The sequence below is a fragment of the Schistocerca serialis genome, chromosome 2, assembly GCF_023864345.2.
Source record: "Schistocerca serialis cubense isolate TAMUIC-IGC-003099 chromosome 2, iqSchSeri2.2, whole genome shotgun sequence".
Lineage (NCBI taxonomy): Eukaryota > Metazoa > Arthropoda > Insecta > Orthoptera > Acrididae > Schistocerca > Schistocerca serialis.
This window is the reverse complement of record NC_064639.1, coordinates 456,672,835-456,698,200: the sequence shown is the minus strand read 5'-3', so window position 1 is coordinate 456,698,200 and position 25,366 is coordinate 456,672,835. Positions and strand designations below refer to the sequence as shown.

Genomic DNA, 25,366 nt, shown 5'->3' with positions numbered 1-25,366 from the left:
TTCCTTTATGCAAGCTTCCATCCTAGATAGGTTTAGTATTTTTCTGGGTACACCTGAGAGCCCTTTTCCTTGTAAGGTCATTGGTTTCTACAATTGTGGTCCTAAAGCTGTATTCATGCCTCATTTGCATTTTATCAGTTACAAGAATGGTCGGAAATGGCTCTTGATGCAGCTGCTGTGGGAAACATTAAACTAGACCGTCTCACTCTACTCCAAGTGCAAATGAAAACCCTAGATTTGGAAAAATTATAGCTACAGGTACAGCTTAACACTGTGATGCATGAAAGTGATCAAATCACTAGACAAGCTTCAATCAAACAGCTGCATGCTCTTCAAGGGCCGTTGTGGTACATACAGTAAACTACACGCCAGGTGTAGCTAGGACCCTTCTGATAGTCTGTTTTGTGCCTTCTTTTTCCAGAAAACCTGGCGAGAATATGATCACATTCCTGCAAAATGTTCGACATGTGAGATGCATGTGTTCATGGCCAGTCAGTTTCCTATTAAATATGAGCAAATTAAAACTCTCAAGTGATGCTGTCACTTGTGTAGAATCCGTAGATGTGCTATGTGAAGCAATTACAATGCAAGCAGAAGCCATTTATAGATAATTTGTACCACTCTTATGACAGCCTTAACAAATTGATGAATAAACACTGTAAGCAGATCCAAAGAATATCTTTTCTAACGTTTGTCCTGACATCAGGGGCCACTCACTGTCTTTCATGATTTGGTAGTTTTATTTTATTTCAACTTAGTGGTCTGATGCTCTTCCTTTCACCATCATCTGTTAGCCTAAGTCATGGAAATTGTGTCCTCTGTATGTAAACTGTGTAAATTTTGTTCTGTGTGTTTATGTACAGTATTATCTGAGGTAGAGTTGGAAACTAGCCTAGAATTTGCCTAAATTAGCATGTAAAACCACCTAAGAACTATACTTAGCTTGGCAGGTGTGACAGACCAGCAGTCGTTAATCTGGCATGCAGATTCGGTTCAGACCTGGCTCACCTCCCAGTCTCTAAAGCTAGCAAGGTGTGTGTTACGCTGTATCACCAGACCACACAAGATCAGAGAAATGACCTCCACTACAAGCATAACCTAATAAAAAGCCTTATGACCCAATATTCAAGTTACCCGTAGCAAGTTCTTATGAAAGAGAAACATTATACAGACAGATTTTTGAATTAAAGTTAAATTTGTTATGAAATGGTAAATTCTAAATTTTTGCAGGAAATGTATTATGAGAACCTGTTCATCTTTTGGCTACAAAATCATAATGCTAATTATACTCTCTATAAACCAATCTCTTATGAGTATCCCATTAGTGAGTAAGAAAGAAATAACAGTTTACTCTAGAACCTGATAAGGATTTTAAAAAATGTATTCCTGTAATTCTACACAGACTTCACACTGGAAGCACGGCATGTAAGTGGTGATTAAGCTTGCAGTATCTGTTAGTCAAAGGCAATCACCAATGAAGTATAAAATGAGATATTGTTAACAAAGAGGGAACAAGAATCCATTTGCAGAGCATAAAATTTTAATTAGCACAAACTGAATACAATATTTATTAATGCCTCCACCAAGTGTTTCAGTCTCACTGCCAAATCTAAGAACACAAATTCAGAATTTCCAGGTAAATGAACACCGGAAAGAAATTTAATAACAATTTGTGAGATGAATGTCGTTAACGTAGTGAGTGAACCTGCAGTAAAGATACTGATTTCGTTAACTTTTGATTTACTCATTCTTATCGCAAAAGCCCTGAGTCATCATAAGAACACATACAATCTTGTGTAGCCCTAAACAAGATCTAAATTATAATCTTGCTTAAAATTTTTAATACAAGAATCACGCAAGATAACACAGACTCTCAAATGAAATGAAAATTAGAAATTTGTATATTTTCTGCAAATATCAAGTGTCAACTGGAATATTCAAAAGAGCTTTCAAGTACACGTGAGAATTTGAGAATTTTTGAAGGAGAAAAACTAAAACTGGAAATGATTAAAAGCTTTTATTGTTTGCAACATCCACAAATTAGTAACTGACAATTTTCTCTTACTTGATCCTGACATAGTGTATATATAGGGTAGCAATTCTCTCACAACAAGAGGTGAGATCAACTTTTTGAAACAATCTATACAGTAATGTAGGTTAAGGTCCAAAGAATCACACCCTGCGATTGCCACCAAAATCAGATTTACATCTTGTAATTAAAAAAAAAAAAAAAAAAAAAAACATTTTGACACCACTGCACAGTCAATACAAATATATTACTCCATCTTTTATTTTTTAACCAAAAGATCAGCAATTTTAAATGTTTAAACACTGTAATAGGTAAATAAAAATAATTAAATTTACATGTACAAACATTCCAAGTGGAAAAAGAATGATAGGAAGAAACAATAAGAGCAAATGAAGTTCTAGCATTGATTAAAATAATGTGACAAAGGAATAAAAATAAAAGAAACCACATATAAGTGAAATGCATAAAAATAGTGATCAAAGTCATTTCGAAGAAGATTAAAAAAAAGAAATTCAGTGTACCTGATGAGACTCAAACAGAATCTTAACAATTACACAATGCAACCACTCTGTAAAAAATGTTACTATCCTTCAACCTACAGACTGTAACACGAAATTCTGATTTCTTTTTTCTTTTTCTTTTTTGTCGATTACTTACAAATGAGGGCTCACCAGGCTGAACGACTGCAATGTGTGATTCCTTGGACCTTAAGCTACACCAGCATACAGGTTGTTTCAAAAAGTTTATCTCACCTCTATGGACCTCTCCTTGTTAGATTGCAAAAAGGTATTCAGACTACAGACAGCTGCCAAGAAGTCATCCTAGGGAGTAGTATGAAGATAACTGAGGAAAGTAAGAGTCATTTCTATGCCGTATTCAGATATGTTTGTGCTACATTTCAAGTCGGCTCAGGATTTCTTAGTACAATGATGTATTATGTTTATTTCAGACATTACTCCATTATGAGCTAAATCTACTACCTTGTCACTCAAGATGGCTTATCAATAACACGTGAAGAACAAATAAATACATAAATTCTTTTGATGTGGTTTTCTTGACTCATCCGGTAAACTGTTTCGAAAAACCACAAAGTGTGTGTGTGTCCATCCAATTGAAGCATCAATTCTAAATATAAGTGAAGTTGAGGTTCTGTTACAGTACAGAAAAGCATACATAAATTATGTCAAAGCTGTTTCAAAAATGGGAAAATATTATTCCACAGAAAATATTGTCCCTTGCACTCCTTTTATTGTAGTTGTCTCTTCTGCAACTCAACCAACAGAAAACCTGTGGAAATATGGTTCAGCTCACATCTCTCCAATCATCTTCCAGTCCCCTGCTCTTGCTAGCACAATTGTACATCCAGTTTCTATTCATTCATCATCTTTTATCTTCTGTTTTCCATCATCATATTCAGTTTATATTTTGTGCATCTAGTTGAAGGTGGAAACTTAAACACTCTATTCTTTCTTCACTTGTGAAGGATGATTGTTTTTAGCTAACATGAAGAAAACTTGCTTCCTATGGGCAAACCGTTCTAGCATTAATGACATAACAGGTTAGGTTTTCCTTCCTCTGACTGATTTCCTAAACAATTTTAATTTTTATGTTGTTGCTTTCAAAAAATAACTGTCTACTGGAATTTCTACTTATTCTTTTGATACTACTTATCTGCTTTACTCCTATCAGAATTTTATGCATGAGAAATATCATTGTGCCTGAAACTGTTTCGTATATTTTACAATCCATTTCTACTATTATTCAGTTTATAGTTTGAATCTTTAAAAGCTAATGCAATTCATACAAAGAAGTAATGTTTATAAACTGCAAAATCATTAGATTAAGAGAAAATAATTTAAATAAAACATTTCAGTTTCTTGTTTTGTTAAAAAAATTGTTCTGACTTTTCAAAACAAATTAATGCTTGTTTTGTAACTAACCAAAATTTGCAGACAATTTTTGGTGTGAGTCATTCTGTTCCAACTGTTTGTCTTCTGCTTTTCGACATTAAGTAACAAAACCAACATCTAAAAAGTTTGAAATAGTTACCTTCATAGATTTTTCCATCTTTATTTTTAATATAGAAATCATTGTTTTCGGCATCATTGTGCAGGAAGTAGCTGTTATCTCTTTTGACATGAGGATCTACAATGGCAACTAATTTTCTTCCTTTTGCAGTTAAATTATTAATCATTTCAGCTGGCTGAGAGAAACGCCTGGAGTCCCATGTAAAATACCTAAAAAGCAGTGAAGCCTTGAGGTTATCCACTCTCTCATGATCTTTGATGTCTAACATAACAAATCGATTGAAATTATACATAAATATACTAAAAATTATAATTTACTAGGCAAATGTAAATCAAAAATAAAATTATTCATAATCTGTAAAGTGTGAGTTTCAAATATCATGCAAGCCTAAAAACTCATGTTGATAAACAGTAAGCGAATATGTTCTCAGTACAATTACATAAAGAGAGGTTTTTTTTTAATATTTCTTCGCTCACCCACACCAACAAGTGAGCAGTCTCCTTACAGTGTGGTACAAACGGCACCACCTTCACTCCCCTATGTCAGCTCACCACATTTCATAGGGCATTGAGAAATGTATGGGCATGTGGGCATGTGGCCATTGCTACTGAACACTCCTTTCATGGAAAGAGGTCACTTGGACTGATGAGTTTTGGTACATACTGGTACACAGTGATGGTAGAGCACCAAAACAACATAAACCACATGAACATGTGTTGGAAGTATTCTATCATGGAATATCTTTATGCAGACGATGGGAATAGGTCCGCGATATACCTTGCAGCATCTCCTGCAGACATACAATACAGGAATCTACTGTCCAGTTATGTGGTATCCATTAGTTGACCTACAGCACCATAAAGGTGACCTGCACCTTTAAAAAGACAATATACCCAAACTGCTACCAAACTGTTGTTGTATAATTTGTAGAATATTCCACATGTAGTACAGAAGCCAGGCCACCTGAATTCAGTCCAACGCAGTACATATGGGGGCGCCATTGAGCAAGATGGGAGAACCTCAGATCCAGCTCCGACTACCTCCATGAGATGTTGGCAGTAGTTGAGTGGTCTTGGATCAGTGTGGCTCCCAAGCACCTTTAATCTCTTGGGCAGCCCACTGCATGGTGCATTTCTGCCACTGTTGGGCAGGTATGCTTCACTCTACTAGGCAGGTCTGTGTAATTCAACTGCTTAAGAGTGTATTTTGGATCTACTAACGCCAGCACAAATAGTTGACAGAATATGAAGTGGTCAGATGTATGAAATTATGAGACAGAGTTGCTGGCTATTATGTGCCACAGATGGAAAAAAATTAGTACTTCTCAGAGACAAATATAAAAGAACATGACACTACCCTAGATTTTTTGTTACACCCTCAGAGAGAAGATAGGGAAAAGTTGGGATAGGTTAGAAAGGAAAGGCAGATCACTTAGGCTCCACGATGAGAGGACATGTTATAACACTATTATTCAGTCCGTCATCTCGCAATTTTTTTGCCTTAAAAATTTGTCATGACAGTGATATGCAAAGATCATATGGAAAGTGTGATATATGTGATGTTAAAATGCTTTGCTAATGTATGTTTGTATCTTCTGTAAAGAAATATGTGAAATGTTTAATTTACTAATTAATATTTTGTCATGGATTAATGAAATGAAAATGTTCTTACAAGTTGTCATTGTATAACATGGTACATGCTTAGGGAGAATGTGTAGGATGTGTGTTATGTAAAAGATGGAGTGCTTTGTACTGTACAGAAGTTACTGTGGGAAGCACAAAAGGTGGCCTGGGTTTTTGGTGCACTACCTGTAGAGTGAGAAGGAATGAGAGGACACAGTCTGTAGACAGCAGTGAAAGAGGCAACACTCAGAAGAAGGAGGGGATGCCTTGCCTGGAAATTGTTGCACAATAGTCTCGGATGACAATTGCTGCATTATTACGACCTTAGTAGAGGTCATTGGACTATGTTATGGATCTTAAAATGACAAGAAGAAGAATTAATTAGTCCATACTTCAAGAAACTTGTACACCATACCATGGGTACTGTAGCCGCCATTACTATCTGCACACCCAATGATTACAGCCAACAAGTTACGAACTTTATAATTAGAGTTGTAGAAGCATTAGCCATTATTTAAAATTAATTGTTTTTGAATAATTATTGTGCAAAACATAAAAATTGGTTCACCCTGTTATTTTATTCCTAATCATTCACCTATATATGGTTCTTTCTTGGTGTTAGATGATGTCTGTATATAATTGCTGCATACTAACTTTTAAAGTGCTAGTAAAAATACTGTATGACTTATGTAGTAGAAATGATGAAGTGAAATTTTGCTTTAGTACGGAAGTAGCTGTTTCCATAAAAATTTAATGATTTTAATATTCTTACTCTCTTTGTGGTAATAGGTACAGTGAAAGTAAAAAAATAAGTTCTGCTAAAAAAAAGTCAAACTTGTCATATATAAACAATGAGGTTTTGCAAATTTAAGTCTTGAGTAAAGTAAAGATAAAATTCTTTAAGTTATAAATGAAATTCAGTGAAGTACAAAGTACTGTAAAAAGAAAGTTGCTTACGTGGCTCACTAACACTGAAGTAGGGTTGCGTAAAAATACTGAATGACAATATGGAGTTATCACACCCTACCTTTGGCTTTTGATGGATTATTTATTAAGAGAAAGGTATAAACAAAGTGTCTTAACACATTTACGAGGGTTATTCCAAAAGTAAGGTCCGGTTATAAAAAAAAAATCAAAACTAAAATGTTTTTTCAAAACAATTGTTTTATTTACATTCCTTACATCTTTATCTATTTTTCTACATAACTTCCATACTTATTTAAACATTTGTCACATCGTTCAACAAGTTTTTGAATGCCCATGTTATAGAAATCGGCCGCCTGTGACGATAACCAGTCCTTAACTGCTTCTTTCACTTCATCATCTGTGTCGAAGCGCTTGCCGCCGAGAAACTCCTTTAAGTAACGGAACAGGTGGAAATCACTTGGCGCCAGGTCCGGACTGTAAGGAGGATGGTCCATCTGTTCCCATCCAAATTTCTTGATCAGAGCTTGCGTTTCATTTGCAGTGTGGGGTCTGGCATTGTCATGCAACAACAAGATTCCAGACGACAAAAGACCACGTCGCTTATTCTGGATTGCACGTCGAAGTTTAGTCAGGGTAGCGCAGTAGGCGGCTTTATTAATCGTTGTTCCTCTCTCCATAAAGTCGACTAACAATACTCCACGTCTATCCCAGAACACAGTCACCATAACCTTACGTGTTGAGATTGTCTGCTTTGCCTTGACCTTGACTGGCGATGACGTGTGACGCCATTGCATTGACTGACGTTTAGACTCTGGAATGATGTGAGAAACCCATGTCTCATCCCCTGTGACAACATTGTCTAAAAGACTGTCACCTTCCTTATGATATCGCTCCAAAAAATCAAGAGCAAAAGCCATTCTTTTCATTCGTTGGGGCTCAGTAAGCAGCCTGGGAACCCAATGGGCACACAATTTGTGAAACTTCAAATGTTCAGACACAATTCTGTACAAAGTTGTTCTACTCACATTCGGAAAATGCATGTCTACGTCTGTAATAGTGAATCGGCGATCTTCACGAATTTTTTTGTCAACCGCATTGACCAAATCGTCTGAAATCACTGATGGTCGGCCACACCGTGGTTCATCGTGCACATTATCCCGTCCTTCATTAAAAGCTCGCACCCACTTGCGCACTTTACTGTCGCTCATTATGTTAGGACCGTACACTTCAGTAATCTGCCGATGGATTTCCGCCGCTGAATTGTTTCTTGCAGACAAAAACCGTATCACTGCCCTTACTCCACAATCGGCGGGCTGATCAATTGTCTTAAACATTGTAAAGTGACACTGTGAACTACACTCAGCAACAGTAACAAAGCGAATGGCGGCGTTTGACGCGCAAGGCTTGCCGGGAGTTGGCGCGCATGCGTGTTTTGTCATTGGCGCCAAATTTCAATAGTTACGGCGAATCGGACCTTACTTTTGGAATAACCCTCGTAAATGTCTGTATTACACTATTAGAATATTTAAGTACACAAAATACAAACACAGAAGTCCCTCCTGGCCAATTTTTTTTTTTTAGCACATAGTGACGATTAAAAAATCATGGGCTTTCTAGATCAGAACTATGTATGTATGTGGGTGTAGCAGCTGAAAGATTCCTGTGTCTTTCTCAGAACCATATCCTGAAAAGTTATATTTATTTGTGAAGTTATGTTAGGGAACAGCAGAAAGTAGGCCAAATTTACTTCTGCTTTTCTGAAACTTAACCATTTCTTTGTCTACATAGGCTGGTGACTGTAAATCCATTCGACAAACCACTTAATGACCTTGGTACAGGAAGGTCCTAGCTTCAGTGTTATCCCATTTTTACTATGTTCTTTCTAACAACTAGAAAATTCTTAGAAAAAGAACTAATAGTCTGATTTCCATACCCATTAGTGACATCACGGTCAAAGCCTGTAAAAGGGTGTAACAGTGCTGGTGTAAGCTGGTGCCAGCATATCAGGCAGCAAAGAGGTTGCGAGAAGATCGATAGAGGCCAAAGACAGACTCTCACGAAACGCGTCACCAATGCCCTCTTGGCCGCCAGTATTTAGATCACCGCTGCAGCAGGGTGCAGGGTGCAGTTTGATCCAGTCTGTCACCCAGTGAATCACAGAGACTTCAGTTACAGCCCAGTCACTTGCAGTCACACACAACTGCAGGCAGCACATAGCGACCAGAGTAGTGTTCATAGCGGACTTTTACTTCACCAGTGGGGATGCTAGTGTGGTCTATTACGGAGAGCTTTAACTACAACACCTGGACTATCTTGAGTTAATTAATTTTCTATTCTTATGAATAACGTACCAAGTTAATATAAGTGTGCAGTTTATGTTATAGAAGAAGATACCGGCCACCAAACAACATCCACTCCACGCTTCCCATGGTACAGCTCTACAGTGACAACGAGACAACATAAAAAATGGAAACGAGTATAATTCAGTGCAGATTTTGCTTGCTTCTCTTGTGTTTCAGATTGCAGAGGTGATCATAGTTCACAGTTCTAATCAAATTTCCCTTTTCGGAGGCTTTGCTTGCTTTTTTTTGCTGTAACATATTTGTGTGAACCATGGCTAACCTGCCCCCTCCACCCCCTGCCCCTGCGCCTAAGCCGCAGACGGCCACTGTGATGGATCTAACACAAGCTTTTCAGTTTCAGAACCAACAAATTGCTGCTTTGTTGATGACAGTATGACAACTTCTGGCTGCACAAGTCACGTCGGCTGCACAACAACAACAACAACAACAACAACAACCACCAACTTACTAGCCCAACAAGTGCCGCCGACCAGCATACCAACGTTCCGGCAATTTAACGGCACCGAAGAGGAATGGCTCAAATACCTGACAGATACCTGACAGTTAGCTCCAAGCACATCGTAATTTTACTGTCTACAAGGTCCTGTAAAACTACAATACTTCGTTTCGATTGTGGCGTCCCCAGTGTTCAGGTTAATACAAAAACTATTCCCAACCGTGTCTCCTGACGAACACAGTTATGACCAAGTAATCGCTGCATTAACTCAATATTATGATCAGCAAGACCAAGCAGCTGCAGCCAGATATCAGCTCTTTCGCTTGCAGAAAACGCCAGAATAGAACACGGAACTAACGAGAATGACTAAGGAGTGTAAATTTAATTGTAGTTGTGGCAACTTTTACAGTGATTTAATGATTAGAGATGCTATAACATTCAATGTCCTCGATAGTAAGGAACAGAGCCTAAAGTACTCTGATCCATCACTTCCTCAAGTGTTGCGAATCTTAGAGCAATATGACTCCAGCCGATAAGTTTGACTGACCAGGCCTCAATTTGTCGGGTCGAGTCGCCCCCTTCCTCACGACCGCTCCCAGCAGCCTCTACATTGAGTGCCTACACAGCTGCGCGGACAGCCACATAAACATGTAAACAGGCCTGTGAATTCAGTGAAGTCTTGTCCTATATACATGTTTTGCTCACCATAACACAATGTGTTGTATGTGTGCAAAAGAAGGCCATGTCCAAGCAGTTTGTTTGCAATGGCACAAAAATGCCAATTTTGCCTGCTCCCAGAAAAAACAAGCTCGTACCCATGCAGTGAACATTGTGTTTTCTAAACCTACAACAGGTTCTGACAAAAGTAAGATTAAGATTATGCCTCATTCTCACCCTAGAGCTGTGCAATGACGTTCTAACCAAATATTTGTCTCATTAAGCATTGCTGGCAATCGTGTTAACTTTCAGTTTGACACAGGTGACTCAGTGACCTTGTTTAATCATGCCACGTACAAACAGTTAGGCTCACGATGCCTTTCTAAATCAAGTGCTCGTTGGAGGTTGTTTATGGAAGGATACCAAACAGCGAGGTCATCGGTCTCATCGGATTAAGAAAGGATGGGGAAGGAAGTCGACCATGCCCTTGCAAAGGAACAATCCCAGTATTTGCCTGGAGCGATTTAGGGAAATGACAACATTTTCGGTTTAGATGCCTTTGATCTGTTTGGCCTTAGCAACCAAGACAATGCACTTCCCATATCAGCTTGTGATCCAAAAGAAAGTGTTGCTAGCTTGGTTAAAGAATTTCCTGAACTATTTTCAAGAGGAATGGAAAAAGCTAATAACTTTGTAGTGCATGTTACATTTTCTAGGTCCGGACCATTCCAATTGCTTTACGAGACAAAGTAGCCAGTTAATTGAAAGAATTGCAAGATAATGGTGTGGCAGTGTAATTGCTCCCATTCAAGCTAGTCAGTGGACAAATCCTCTCGTTTTGTTGCCTAAGCCTTCTGGTCACATCCGCATTTGTGTTGACTTCAAGTCTACAGTCAACCCACAGACAGTAGTTGACACTTATCCATTAGCTTGCCCTGAGGAAATCATGGACAGCCTTGGTGCGGGATGTTACTTTTCTAAGATAGATTTGTGTGATGCATACTTGCAAATTACATTGGATGAAGAATCACAGAAATTGTTTGTTGTAAATATACACTTAGGACTATTCAAGTATTTGTGTTTTCCCTTTGGCAGAGCTTTGGCACCTGCCATTTTTCAGTGTTACTTGGAGCAGCTGACTGCAAAAGTGCAATTTTGTTCAAACTACCTTGATGATATTGTCGTCTCAGGCTGTAAGCCAGAGGAACACAGTGCCAATTTGCGTACTCTTTCTCGAGTGTCGTCAGAAGCAGGACTCAAGTATTGTATCAAAAGTGCGATTTTTTTTTCAAACTGAACTCAAGTACTTTGGCCATATGATAAACAGTCTGGGTGTGTACCCCCTCCAGTCTCATTTGCTTGCAATCCCTGGCCTGCCTGTTCCTCACAATGTATCTGAACTGCAGTCAGTACTAGGCCACATGACATACTACAATCGGTTCATACCGAATGCTGCTCAGATTGTGGCTTCATTGCATCATTTGCATTGGAAATATGCACCTTTTGTGTGGACTAAAGACTGTCAAGACACATTTCAGAAATTCAAAAATGCCTTGCTCATTGACAGATGTTTAGTACATTTTGACCCTGCCTAGCCAGTAGTTTTGCAAGTCGATGCTTCTTCCTACGGAATCAGCGCTGTGCTTTTGCACAGAATAGGTGCACAAGACAAACCTATTGCTTTTGCCTCAAAGTTGTTAACTCAAACTCAGTGCAATAATTCTCAAATAGAAAATGAGGCTCTCACTATTGTGTATGGTGCGACAAATTTGTATGGTTGCAAGTTCTATTTAGGGGCAGATCACAAGCCTTTGCAGTCCTTGTTTCATCCATCAAAGCTGGTTCCTACACGCACTGCTTAAAAATTGCAATGATGGACTTTTGTTGCTTTCACAGTATCAGTATGAAATTGTGTACAGACCTATGGCAAAGCATGGCAATGCAGGTGCCCTATTTCACCTTCCAATTGGCCCAGACTCTGATTGTAATGAATCTGCTGCATCTTGTTGCCAAATCAATGTGCAGGACTCAGAATTGCTGGAAACTTTTCCCTTGCACTATGGAAAAACTGCACAGGTCACAGAAGCAGAACTAGATCTCAAGATTTTGTTGCATTACATTTGAACATCTTCGCCTTGCTCATTGAACAGTATCCAGAACTCAGTTGTTCGCTGATATATTGTACGTTGGCATAACCCTTCAGTTCAACAATGTGTGACTGAAAATGACAGTGGACAATCGCATGTGCTTATTCCCAAAGTATTACAAAAGGATGTGTTGTGACTGCTCCACCAGAACATTGGGGAATTGTTTGCACTAAACAGTTAGTGTGATGGCACTGTACTTGGGAGTGCATAGACGCCCACATTGAACAAATGATGTCGTGCATGTGGGGAAAACCAATCCACTCCGCCACAGACATTCTCAGCTTGACCTAAGACTCAATCGCCATGACAAGGAGTGCACACAGACTTTGCAGGGCCATTCTGAAACACTCATTGGCTCATAATGGTTGACTCTTTTAGCAAGTTCCCATTGGTGGTGCCTATAAACTCTACACCATGTAGCCCCATTCAAGTGATGTCATCAATATTTTGCATAGAAGGTTTGCCAGAAGTACTTGTGTCGGACAAAGGACAACAGTTCACTTCACATGATTCTGAACAGTTTTGTGAATGAAATGGCATTTGTCATCAAACAAGTGTTCCGTTTCACCCACAGTCCAATGGAGAAGCACAATGCTTCGTATGCACTTTCAAGCAACAGACGGCCAAGCTTTGCTCCACCCACACACGGGAAAAGGCACTGTAGCTCTTTCTCGCCAGCTATTGCTCCCACCCTTGAGACGGATAATCACTGGTGCAACTTTTGCAAGGCTGCCGCCATTGGATGGGGTGCTACACCCACCACAGCATCCGGCACTGCCAATGGTCCGCAAGTATCACTTTACGCCGCGGGATATCATTCTCTTCAGGATTTATGGCAACTGTGGGTACTGGGAAAGAGGCGTAATCCAGGAATGCATTGGTTCTTATATGTATTTGATTGCAGATACCAATGGTTTGCAGAGCCCCACCACCAGAACCAACTCCGCGCATGTCATTTGCCCCATGATTCTGCTACTTTTCTTCCTCCTGATCCACAGTTTCACAGGACTGCGTGGCCTTCACATCCGCCTGCTGGTGCCACCAGGGCACCACAGGAGGAGCGGATGGATGATGCACCATCGACCCTGCGTCCCCACTCGCTGACTCCATGGACCTGAACTCACCAACGCTGTCGCCGTCATTGCCCCAAGAGACGCCCTCAGGCCTGGACGTGTGCCCTGGAGGCAGTTTTCAGGAGGATGATGCACCATCGCCCCTGCGTCCCCACTCGCTGACTCCATGGACCTGAACTCACCAACACTGTCGCCGTCATTGCCCTAAGAGACGCCCTCAGGCCTGGACGTGTGCCCTGGAAGCAGTTTTCAGGAGGATTTTCCTACTGCTTCGCAAGCCAGATGGTGGGGTACAGTTGGAAGTATTCCATCCTCAAAGGCTACGGGTACTGGTTCATCTCTATGTCCAGCGTCCTGCCTCCCTCCCCGTTGTTCACAGCCTCAATGCATGACAATGATGCGACATTTCGGGGAGGGAAGGTGTTGGAGGGGAGCAGGAGGAATGTGCTGGTGTAAGCTGGCACCAGAACACCAGGCGACAAAGAGGTTGCGAGAAGATTGATAGAGGCCAAAGACAGACTCGCACGAAATGCGTCACCAATGCCCTCTCGGCCACCAATATTTTAGAAGTGGACCAGAGGGCCCAGTCTGTCATCCAGTGAGTCACCGAGACATCAGTTGCAGCCCAGTCACTTGCAGTCACAGCCAGTCGCAGGCAACATGTAGTGACCAGAGTAGTGTTCAGAGCAGACTTGAACTTCACCAGCAGTGAGGCTAATGTGGTCTATTACGAAGAGCTTGTACTACAACACTTGGACTATGTTGAGGTAAGTAATTTTCTATCCTTATGAGTAAGGAACCCAGTTAATATATGCGTGCAGTTTGTATTATAGAAGAGGATACCAGCCACCAAACAACATCCTCTCCTTACTTCCCACGGTACAGCTCTACAGTGACCGAGATGACAGAAAAGTAACATTGAACGACAGTTGCGGGAAGCAGGCATGTTTATGATGTGTATACTATATGCACAATTCTCTGTATAATATTGTTACACATTGTTTTCTCTGGAACAGGACTATTTGTTCTGTTGGCATATAGTATTATACCACCTGTTGTGAGACTGAAGGGAGAGATTGCACAGTGTGTTCACATTGGCACCTTCATCACCTAGAGCCTTTATTAGTCAGGAATTCTAAACAAGTTAACAGGCTGAACGTTGGTGGAAATTTCTCCAGTTAATTTCCAGGGACCACTTCAGATTTTTCTCCAATGGAAAAGTTTGGATTAAGATAATACATGAAGAAATAAGCAGACATTGACACACCAACTGCCAAAACAGTGTCATATCAAAATTATTGTATCCGCTGTAAGCCAAATAACATTATGGTCATCATTACTATTAAGTTGGATCAATACAAACACTGAAGAGTCTGAGAAGAGAGTCAGATCTGTCTACCTGCTATGACACTATCAGAGGAATGGTCAGCAAACTGCAGCGGGAGACATTACAAGGAAGACAGAGTCGGACATAGGATTACTCTTAAAATTTTGGGAGCATACATACATTACATAAAAACATACATAAACAGGGTGTATACGGGGACAAGGAAAAAAAATTCCCGGATTATTTCCGGATTTCTCCTGGATATCCTGTTTAAAAAATATGCTTTTTCCCCGGCGAAAATACGCTTTTTCTGTGCTAAGTGACAGTAGGTTTTCCATAGATTTTCCCTCAGAACTGTAAAACTTATCAACCCTTTGAATGGTTAACGTTTTATACAATCGCGCAGAGCTTCCCGGAAAAAAAAAAAGAAAAGACGGGACAGATAAGTTTTGGAGAGACTTAATAAAAAAAAAAAGGAGAGAAGTTTTGGAAAGATCTTCGATTTGCAGGAACATATACGCTGCATATTTTCGTATTACGGAATTATAAATTCGAACTGCACCAAACACAGCGTGTTAGTTTCCAGAGCGTTGAAACCGAGGTTGCAATGTCCTTTTGTAAGCGAGTCATACCTCAAAGCCACGAGATCTCGTCAGCCGATGACAACAGCTATTCAGAGCATAGGACACATGTTATAGTCAGCCAATAGCAAGATCACTGGTTACATAGCGCGAACACGCAAGAGGAAAAGTTAACGGTTTACATTAATGTACACAGTACCGTATATCTACACGAAAAGCTAAGCTTTCACATATAATTTTGGTCTCTAAGATTAACACGCTACAACAGAAGCTAAGCTTTCACATGTAATACTGATTTTTTTTGCGAGTGTTATACTTTAAGATACATCACACAAATGTGCAAGTAAATTTAAAATTCTGACATAAATGTCTCAGCTCGAAATTCTTGTAAGTGCTGGTCCTCAAACTGTTCAGTTTCGAACGCTCTGTGATTTAGATATCCATCCACTTTCTCACACGGAACATAATTCATCTTGCGTAAAAAGAAATTTACTTTGAAAGTAACGCTTTTCTAACCACCGTGCGCAATACTATCCGGAGACTGTTAGAAATAGGTTTGATTTACCAGTTGCCAGAGAGCGCCAGAAAAGCAGGCATTATTGTGCGTGTGTAACTGTAGTGGTGTAGGAAGCTCGCATGTTCATGTGTATAAAGCACTAACAGAGCTTGCATTACACCATAAAAGAAACAGGGCGTCGGAGGGTACTCCAAAGAGCATCGGAATTTCGTAAACCATACTAAAATGCATAATTCGGCTTGAGTGCAAATTGGCTTTTTCCAGATTGACAATGAAGTAGGTCGCATCTGATATTAAGCTTTTCAGTGTGGTTTTTGGGATGTAAATTTTCTTGGAGTACCAGTACTCTGAGATCTCATTTTTGGTTCTATATTATGGCATAATGCCATATATGGCAGAAGATGATAACATGCACTTGAAATTCAGCAAACAGTTGGAACTAAGCAATACTGTAGAATGAAACACTTCGTTTCAAATAAAATGATTGCCTCAGCGGAAAGATTAATAAAGCCAAATTTCTTTAGCAAACTTGCAAAATTAACTTCACTGTTCTGCAAGGCGATTAATGCTTGACTGCTACAAACTTGGGAATAAAATAAAATCAGAAAACTGAAATTAATAATATATTTTTGTCCATCGTAATTATGTGAATGTATTTTAATTCACTTGATAGCTCCCGGCCACAGAAATCCCGTTTTGTTTTCATTTGCCGTGGGAGCTGTACACGAAGAGAAGCAGCGAAATCACTTAACGTAAACACGGGTCATGTGGAGCCTAACCCCCTCCCCACTACAACTCAGACAATTCTGCGCAAGCGCGAATCTGGCAGCTAGGGCACGCGAGAAAAATTTTTCTCATTTGCATCTGGCTGCTTGCTGCTACTACCGATACAGCTAACAGCCAAACTTCAAGTAGTGGGAGAAGGTACTGCTTATACGGGAGTCAAATGCACATGCGCAACAGACCACTGGCACTAGGGTCAAACGAACCTAATGTGAACAGTTGTGACGTCATGCTCATAGCAAGCAGTTTATTGTTACGAAGAATTATAGTCTGTGCCCTACGGCCTTTGACATATTTTTGCTATTTGCAGACGCTTGTGTATGCACGGTGTTTTGTTGTTGTAAATTGCACATTTCCTTTGCCACTAAAGTTTTATTTTTTCCCTGTCGTTTATATTTTCTTACTGCAGTATCGTTCTCCAGTAGCAGGATACAATAACATTCTTTGCTAGAGAATCAATTCTGCAGTCAAAAATTACAAAAATTTAACTGAAAGCTAAAACAATGAAAAATTCCCGGAATTCCGAAAAATTCCCGGGTTTTTCCTGGTTTTCTCCCGGATGAAAAAATTCCCGGGATTTTCCCGGATTTCCCGGGTCGTATACACCCTGATAAATATATACATACAACCATACGTATATCTTTATAGACTTGAATATCTAATTTTACCATCACAATCATCATGTAAAAAGTATGTGTAAAGGAATCACCAAATTATTTTTCTGCAAATAATCTTCAGATAGGCAGGAATATAACAACTCACTACAAAATGTCACACAACATTTGTTGCCAACATATGCCTATATACAAGTAGTAGCACTTGCCAGGGCTATGGTGGTGTCTTTCTAATAGATGTGACAGCAGCATCTGGAACTTTCCAAAGAGAGCTGCAGTGATATGCATGGAAAGCTGAGTCTGGCAGCTCACTGTAGCTCTGGGCCACTGTGGGATGGAGTGATATCAAGTGCCTATATTAGTCGGCGCCACGTTTAAAACTGGCACTCCCAGCTTCTTAGAACCTTTGTTTTTGTTCGATATTTCCTACTAAATGTGTACCCTGGTCTATTAAAATTGTTGCGGTTTATTCTAATCTTACGAACTTCCTTTATAACGGTATCCCAATATAACGGCGCAAGAGCGAAGACTCTGGAATTTTCAAATGGTAAGACAGTATGGAGCTTTGGTAAGTGAGGTCATATGACGATTTATTCTGAAAATATCGTCACATTCTCAAATCAATATAGATGCAAAATATGCAAGGTGTATCTATTGCCCCATTAGCTACATGCAGCTGACACTTCACCAGTGTGTGAGCATTGGACACACACTGCCACAACTGGCAGTGGTCTCAATCTAGACTTTAGCCCAGGAGACAAACTAATATTAACAAAAATATGTTACACAGAGTAACTGATAAATAAAACTTTAGTTTTAATGACAGTTCTAAAGCTGCCACTGCTCTACAGCATTTCTGATGTGCAAGTCAGCTACAGTATTAATCTGAAGTTGTACAATTTCTGACATTTCAGCTGTAGGGAGCTGGAAACACATGCATTGTTGTCATTCAACTTGCTTATATTGACAGCACTGTAAGAACTGTAAATAGTAGCAATCGATAATCGATACCAACTACAACTGTGACTGAGTCGAGAAGCACAGACCTCTGAGTCCAAAACAGTTCCCAAATGGTTTATGCAGACAATATTATGTTACTTTTAAGTTAATGGTGATTTATGAAGCAGAGGTCACATACAACTTTGCAGCAGGAAGATAATTTGTGTCAAAGAAGTGAATGTTTGAAGGTGGTGTTCAATGAACATACTAAAAAAAAGCCACCTCTACTTGCCAAGTAGGAAAGGTTTCACGAAATGGAGGAGCAGGTTGCTCAGTACATGAAAGAGAAGTGCAGTGAAGGCTTCCCAATTACTTGAGAAATTATCCCAATAAAGGCAGTAGAAATAAAGCATTTTCCAACTGCATATGTTCCAGAATTCAAAGCAAGTACTGGCTGGTGCTTGAGGATGGACAGGGTTTACTTCAAGTCACCGAACAATGCTTGCTCAGTGGTTCCCCACAGCATATGGCAAAAACTACTTGCATACAGTGTCATACAATCATTTGAAGGAAACAGCATGACTATTTGTTAGGTCATATGGTAAGCGATGATCAGATGTCTGTCTATTTTGAAGTGATGTCAAAGATTACTGTTGATGTGAAGGGGATTAAAAGAGTTTGTATAAGAAGTTCTGGCAATGAAAAAGCCAGATAACAGTAATGTTGGTACACTACCAAGGTGAAGGAAGATGCCCCCATTAGCCATTCTTTGATAGTGAAATGAAACCTACTCGCAGATATTTTTGATATTTTAAGACGCAAACAAAATGGAATGTGGATAAGTGACCTGTTGCTAGATTGGTTGAAAGTTGTTTGGACCAGAATACTACACTCTTTGCTTAGCAGAAGGAGAATGGTGCTTGATTCTTTGAGAGGACAATTCAACCAGGAAGATAAGTATCTGATAGCAAAGAACAACACAGATCTGGTAAGAATTCCTGGCAACATGACATCACAACTTCAAATAATGGATGATGATGTGAACAGACCTTTCGAGGCTCACCTGTGACAGCTTTGTAGTGAGTGGCTTATCCAAGGATACCACGCCTACACTACAGCAGACAGTTAAAGAAACCCTAAATATCTACGCTTGGCCAAAGGATCCTTACTGCCCATGGCAGAATCTGAAGTGAATCTATTATGAGGGGATTCACAAAAAGTACTACATATCCAATGCTATGGATGGTTCACAAGATGATATGATATGGGAGGAGTATCAGGAACGAAAAAACACCAGTACGCTTAAAAATGAAAATAATGATATCAGTGGTGGTGGTGGTGGTCATGGTTAAAAACAGTATACAACAGAATTGTCTGCAAGCAAAAAATGAAGCAAAGATAAAAATTAAGAGAAACCATTTCCTTTGTTTATTTTATTTCTCTTTGTATTATCAAAACGTAGACAATAAATGGCACAAATTTAGAATAGTTGTAATGCTAACTCTTTTAGGCATAACTTTTATATCAACAAAAAGCTTATTCATCAGAACAAAATATATTAAATACAATTTTCTCAGTGAGTCTTAAAACATAAAAAAAGTGGGGGTCATACTATATTCAGTGTCATCATCTAGTCGAGCAAATATGGTATTTTGCCAGCCACTTTGCTTTCACTTAAAATGTAAAAATTGAAATTCAATTTCAAATAATAATTTTATAGTAACTTACTTTTTGTTATCAGTGTGCTCTATATCCAACCACATCACATCCATTGGTAGGTTGTATTCATCAAATTTGGCATCAACATTTCTTACATCGTCTTGGTCGTTGTAATTCCATCTTGACTGGTGATATCCTATAGCAAAGTACTAAAAAAAAATTAAAAGCTTACAAAAATTTCTGTTATACAAGGAACTACAACACCAACATTCTCTTTAACATGACAGTTATATTCTATACAAACTTTTGCAAAATCCTGAAAAAAAAATTGACATTTCTGTAGTCAGTGCAATCTATAACTAAGCTTAAGTTATGACTAAACCATTGTCCATCACATACTTTCTCACCAGGTATTACTTCTACACTGTAAGATACTATCTGTGAAGCTTACAGGAATGAGAATAAAGTTTCAGATCATAAAGTGTATTATAGATGAAGGGGATGGGGGAGAGAGAGAGAGAGAGAGAGGGGGGGGGGGGGGAGAGAGAGAGAGAGAGAGAGAGAGAGAGAGAGAGAGAGAGAGAGAGGATAGTGCCTAAATCTGTCAAAGTTTTAGTTCATACACCAGAATGAAATTTTGTTTCGTAAAGCATTAGGCCTGAACCTTTCTAAAGGTATAGAAGTAGTGCCAGAATTTATCACACCACTATATATATACACTTCAAAAATATTTCCACAACCAGACTGGGGTGAATTTCAATTACACAGAGAATAACGTTTGATTACTGAGAAAATGTACTGTAAATGATGCTGCAGAATGAAAGATTTAATTCTTTAATTCCAACACATCTTTCTTATTACATCATAAATCCATAACGGCTCTTTGTAGAAAACTGTGGTGTGTGGGGAGCGGTTAGGGCAATCTCACACTACATTAGTGTTGTGTTCAAACAGCTGATCAAATGACAGAACTAGTACACATGACTTAGTTGCTACAGCGAAGTGCACATGAAGTGCCAGCATAAATACTACACCTTTCTTAATCAATGATCTCAGCTGCAGCTGTCCTGTGGAGGGGGTGACTATGTCAGTTGACACTCTGCGTGCCTAATCATCCATGATAAACTATGAATCCATAAGTTTCACTGAAAAGATTCTGCCACTATACACCAGTTCCTGGGTCATCACTGATGAGTTACAGAAATCGCCATCAACCTGCTGGCCAACTGGAGGCTTGACCAGCAAGGCAAAGGAGCTGTTTGTCACCATCTGCCATTGTAAGGTGGAGCCACTGTTGCTGCTCACCCCAATTACTGCAACCAACACTGATGCTGTTGCCTGTCTCATAGCTGGAAGTTGCGAGTTGAACTTTTTATAGCAACAAGTATTTCAGGCTAGCGTGTAGGGCAAGTCTCCTGGATGCATGTCTTTGATGTCAATGAGAGCACTTCGAAGATCAGCTCGCATAGCTGCTGTCCACTGTGTGCCTTGCAGGCTACGACATCAGGAGCACCAACTGGGTGTGACGTAACAGCTGTCACACGAGCCGTCTACTAGCAGCAGTACCACCTTCCACTGCTGACAGGGTCCACATACAATCAGTCCAACTGAGCTACCAGAGCTCTGGGAAGACGCCTCTGAGTTTCTGAGCAATAGATACGTCACTGTAAGGAATGTTTTCTCGACACTCTTCAAGTAAGCAGGTTCTCATCTCACACTGCTCAGCACAATCCTGATAACTGTGGGAGTTTAGACCAGTACCCTGTATCTGGTGTCAGCAAGTGGATGCCAGCAGTTGAGACAACTAGGCCTGGTGCAACACCCACACATTTACAGCAGCAGTAGCAGCTGCTAGCACTGTCTGCACAGCTCTGCTGTAAGGTCAACGGCTACGGATTGCAGTTCGCTGCATGTAGTGTGGTATTTGTTGCCCTTCTTCTTGTGTCTTTTGTAGTGGCCATTTTGAGTCATACAGATCTCCACAGTACGTTAAAAGTGTCACTTGTAAGCCCTCAAGAACCTATGGATCTGGCTTTGTTCCGTGGAAATAGTAGGGTGGTTTGCCTGCAGCCAGTGAGATGTCCGTATTGTCATTTGTCCGAGCATGAGATGCCACTCGCATTGCATCAGTTACATATAGCATGTATAAAAGGTATGGTCACAAGACACAGCAGGGCACAATCCCATTGGGCTAAGATAAGGTGCAAAGATTAAGTGCAGTTTTGTTCTTATTTGTGTATTGGGTGTATTGTTTCCTTATTTTTCTTGTATAATGGCAGACATGCAGGCAGTGACCTTGAATGACACAGTGGAAGCCCTGAAGGAGCAAATAGCCACATTTTTGGAGACAACAACAGAACAAGAGCCTGACAATGAGCCATTGCATAGGAGAGTTAGGGATAGGAAACCACTGGTGGACAAGTATGTTTTGATCCAGGGGAGACCAAAACTGTGTTGAGTGAAGCCACCTTCAGTTGATCCTGTAGCAGCTAACCTTATATTTTTGGGGAAGCAACATAGGACATATCTGCTTTTATTGCCAACGTGAAGTCTGCTGCTGATTTCCAAAAATGATTGGAGGAAATGGTCTGCAATAAACACAGAACTAAAGGAAATCAACATTGCCACGTGAAGGCAGGGTGATTGTGGTGTTTTCTTGTCTGAGGGGTAGTGTTATAGATGTGGGCTTAGGGGCCACATCAGGAAGTAATATCAGCTGAAATGTTATAAAATGTGGGAAGGTGGAACATAAGGCACATAATGACTGGAAGAAAACATGGGACAAGCAATGTCCGAATAATTGGTTCTTACATGGGAACGGGAGTCTCTCATCCATTGGACAGCAATGCCAGTAGAACACGAGACTGCACAAGTGTATGTAGAGACGGAATGCTCCTTGCTAGGCAAAGAGAATAGTAAGGAACATAAATTTCTAGTGGCACAGTGGCTCACGTATCGGACATCAGTCTGGATCTCTCAGGCAGAAAAAGACTGAGGTCTCCACGGCATAGGCTGTGGGGGTGGGTGATAATTATGTGAGGCCATTAGGGGCAACACTGCCCAGTTTTCATGTGGGAAATAAGCATTTTTGGGAGGATGTGGAAATGTCGTCACATATTGAGGAAGGATACTGTGCGATCCTGGGACTAGACTTTCTTGTTAAATATCACACAAAAATGTACCCATCACAGCACACAATTGAACTTGATGGGACATTGTTTCCACTATGCATCAGCCGCAAGTTTTATGATGTCGCAAGGTGAAGGTGGTATCAAACAAACTGTAGACATAGGCACTGAACACCAATTCACACGATACAGTACCGCAAGGTACAGGGAAGTTGATCAGGGTTAGCACGGGCACGGACTTACCAAAGGGTTTATTATGTGTTGTAGAGCCATTGGAAATTAATGAAGAATTGAACAAGCCACATTGTTTTGTATGCATAAATATAGCACACATCAGTGAAGCAAATGGAGATTTTATTGTTCCAGTCAGACTCAATAATTTTGACATGGATAAAATGAATCTGCCAAAGAGTTTGTTGATTGCTAAGTTAGATGTTTTAGAGGAAAGTGACACATATAGGTAAAGTGAGTACCTCTGCCGCAAGCAAACCTTCAACACATTTGCATTACATGAAAAAGTAAAACAATTACGAGAATACAATAAGAAAGCAATGGAAGCCTTGTTACCGCAGTTCATGAATTTATTTAATCCAAGTTTTCCATTACCAGCAGTGTCAGTCATACTGCACACAATACCAGCAGGGAATAGCGTTGCATACAGAATACTGAAATGTAAGCAACTGGTAATGTAAGAATTTATTAACCAATGGCTACCAAACAATATTACTGAATATAGTTATAGTCCGTGGAGAGCACCAGTCATTTTGGTCCCAAAGAAGTCACCAGATAGCACAAAAGAAACACTAGGCAAGTGCGAGTAGAACTTGTGTTCTGAGGGTTCCATACCATGAGCGGTGCATGGCTGCTTACTCGCTTCCCCATTAGCCACATAGACATATAGATGTCTGAGCATGCTCAGAACACTCGCCACTGCATGGAGCAGAGAATATCAAACAGACGCTCTCAATTCCACAGCAATGGGTCATGCCACAAGAGACATCATAATAATGGAAGCATACATAATCAACAGAAAACACTTGCATGACTAAAACTTATCATTTTATGTTTGCATGCAATAAAATTTTTCTATTACTCAGCATTTAACACATCAATATTTTTCACACACTTAGAGCCAAAATGGTGTCCCTCAGTTCTGACACCCCAGACAAATGTCCAAGTTGCCCACTCCTAGAGTGGTCTCTGACTACAAGTGCAAAGCTTCCTTGTAAATCAGTCTACTATTAAGAAAAACCATATCCAAGTTTCAACGACTGTTCCTGACACTAGCCTGGACATACAAGAAGAAGCGGGCAGGGGACTTCAGTTTATATACGTAGAGACAGAGGATTTAATATTTCTTATTTATTTACTAAAACATGACTATAGCTTACATTTTATATTTGCATGCAGTAATACTTTTCTATTATGCTTTTGACAGATGACGAATGCAACGTTAAGCTCTAATGAAAAACATATCTTTTGTGATGTAATTAAAATTTAATAATTTTTGGATTTTTTCCTTTATTCATGCTGTAAAAACCTGCTTCTTGCCAAATTTCATGATTCTAGATAAATGGGTTTCCAAATATAAAAATATGTGTTATAAATGGCACACTGATTTAGAAACTTAAAGTTTTCACAATGCCAAGGAACCACAGACCTTAGCATTTGATAAATTTCTGCTTGATGCATCTAACTCAACAGCTGGATGGACAGACACGAAGACAACAACATGATTCTATAATGATTCCACTTTTATCAACTGAGGTATGGAATCATAAAAGTACACAATTTGCTGTGACTGCCAACACCTGAATGCATGAACAATCACTGATGCATATGCCTTACCAAATGTAATGGAGACTTTGGACAATTTGGATCACTGTAAATATTTCTCCGCCATGGATTTCAAGAGCTGGTTTCATTAACTGGAGATAGCACCAGAAGATCAGCCAAAGACAGCGTCTACCATCCCATGGGGCCATTTTCAGTACTGCTGACTGTCATTTGGACTCAAGAACGCACCCACAACTTTTCGAAGGTTGCTGGATGGGTACATAGAGGACCAAAGCCGAAATAACGTATGGTTTATGTTGATGATTAATGGAAAATCTCATATAAGATGTGAAACAAATACTAACAAAGAGATAGAGGGGCTGGCCAGTACTTACCTCAGCTCAGTACAGCCGATAGATACACACAAAACAGAACTGAAAATTTACATTCCTAGCTTTCGGAACTTTGTTCCTTCATCAGGGAGGAGAGAGGGGAAAAAAGGGAAGAAGGGAAAGTGGATTCAGTTACTCACAACCCAGGTTATGAAGCAACAGGGAAAGGTAAACAGGGAGGGTAGCAAGGATGGAGGCATGGTTGTCAGAGGGAAGCCAAAGATATTCTACTGTAAGTACTGTGCCAGCTTCAAACCAGAGAGGATGCATACAGAAGTAAAGAGGTATATAGTATAAAGATAAACACAGCTATGTAGGATAAAAAGATGCGTGAATGGCTAAAGAGGAAAGGGAAAGAGGAGAAGACT

The 25,366-nt window shown here is 39.8% G+C and overlaps 1 protein-coding gene across 1 annotated transcript in view; it reads right to left on the bottom strand.

Moving 5' to 3' along the window:
• The window catches only part of LOC126457352 (neutral alpha-glucosidase AB), a 120,796-nt gene that overhangs the window by 56,863 nt on the left and 38,567 nt on the right, over positions 1-25,366 (bottom strand). The window contains exons 8-9 of the mRNA XM_050093581.1: positions 19,772-19,911; positions 4,079-4,266 (exon numbers count right to left, since the gene is read on the bottom strand). Coding sequence (XP_049949538.1) covers positions 4,079-4,266; positions 19,772-19,911 — 328 coding nt within the window. The remainder of the gene's footprint in view (positions 1-4,078; positions 4,267-19,771; positions 19,912-25,366) is intronic.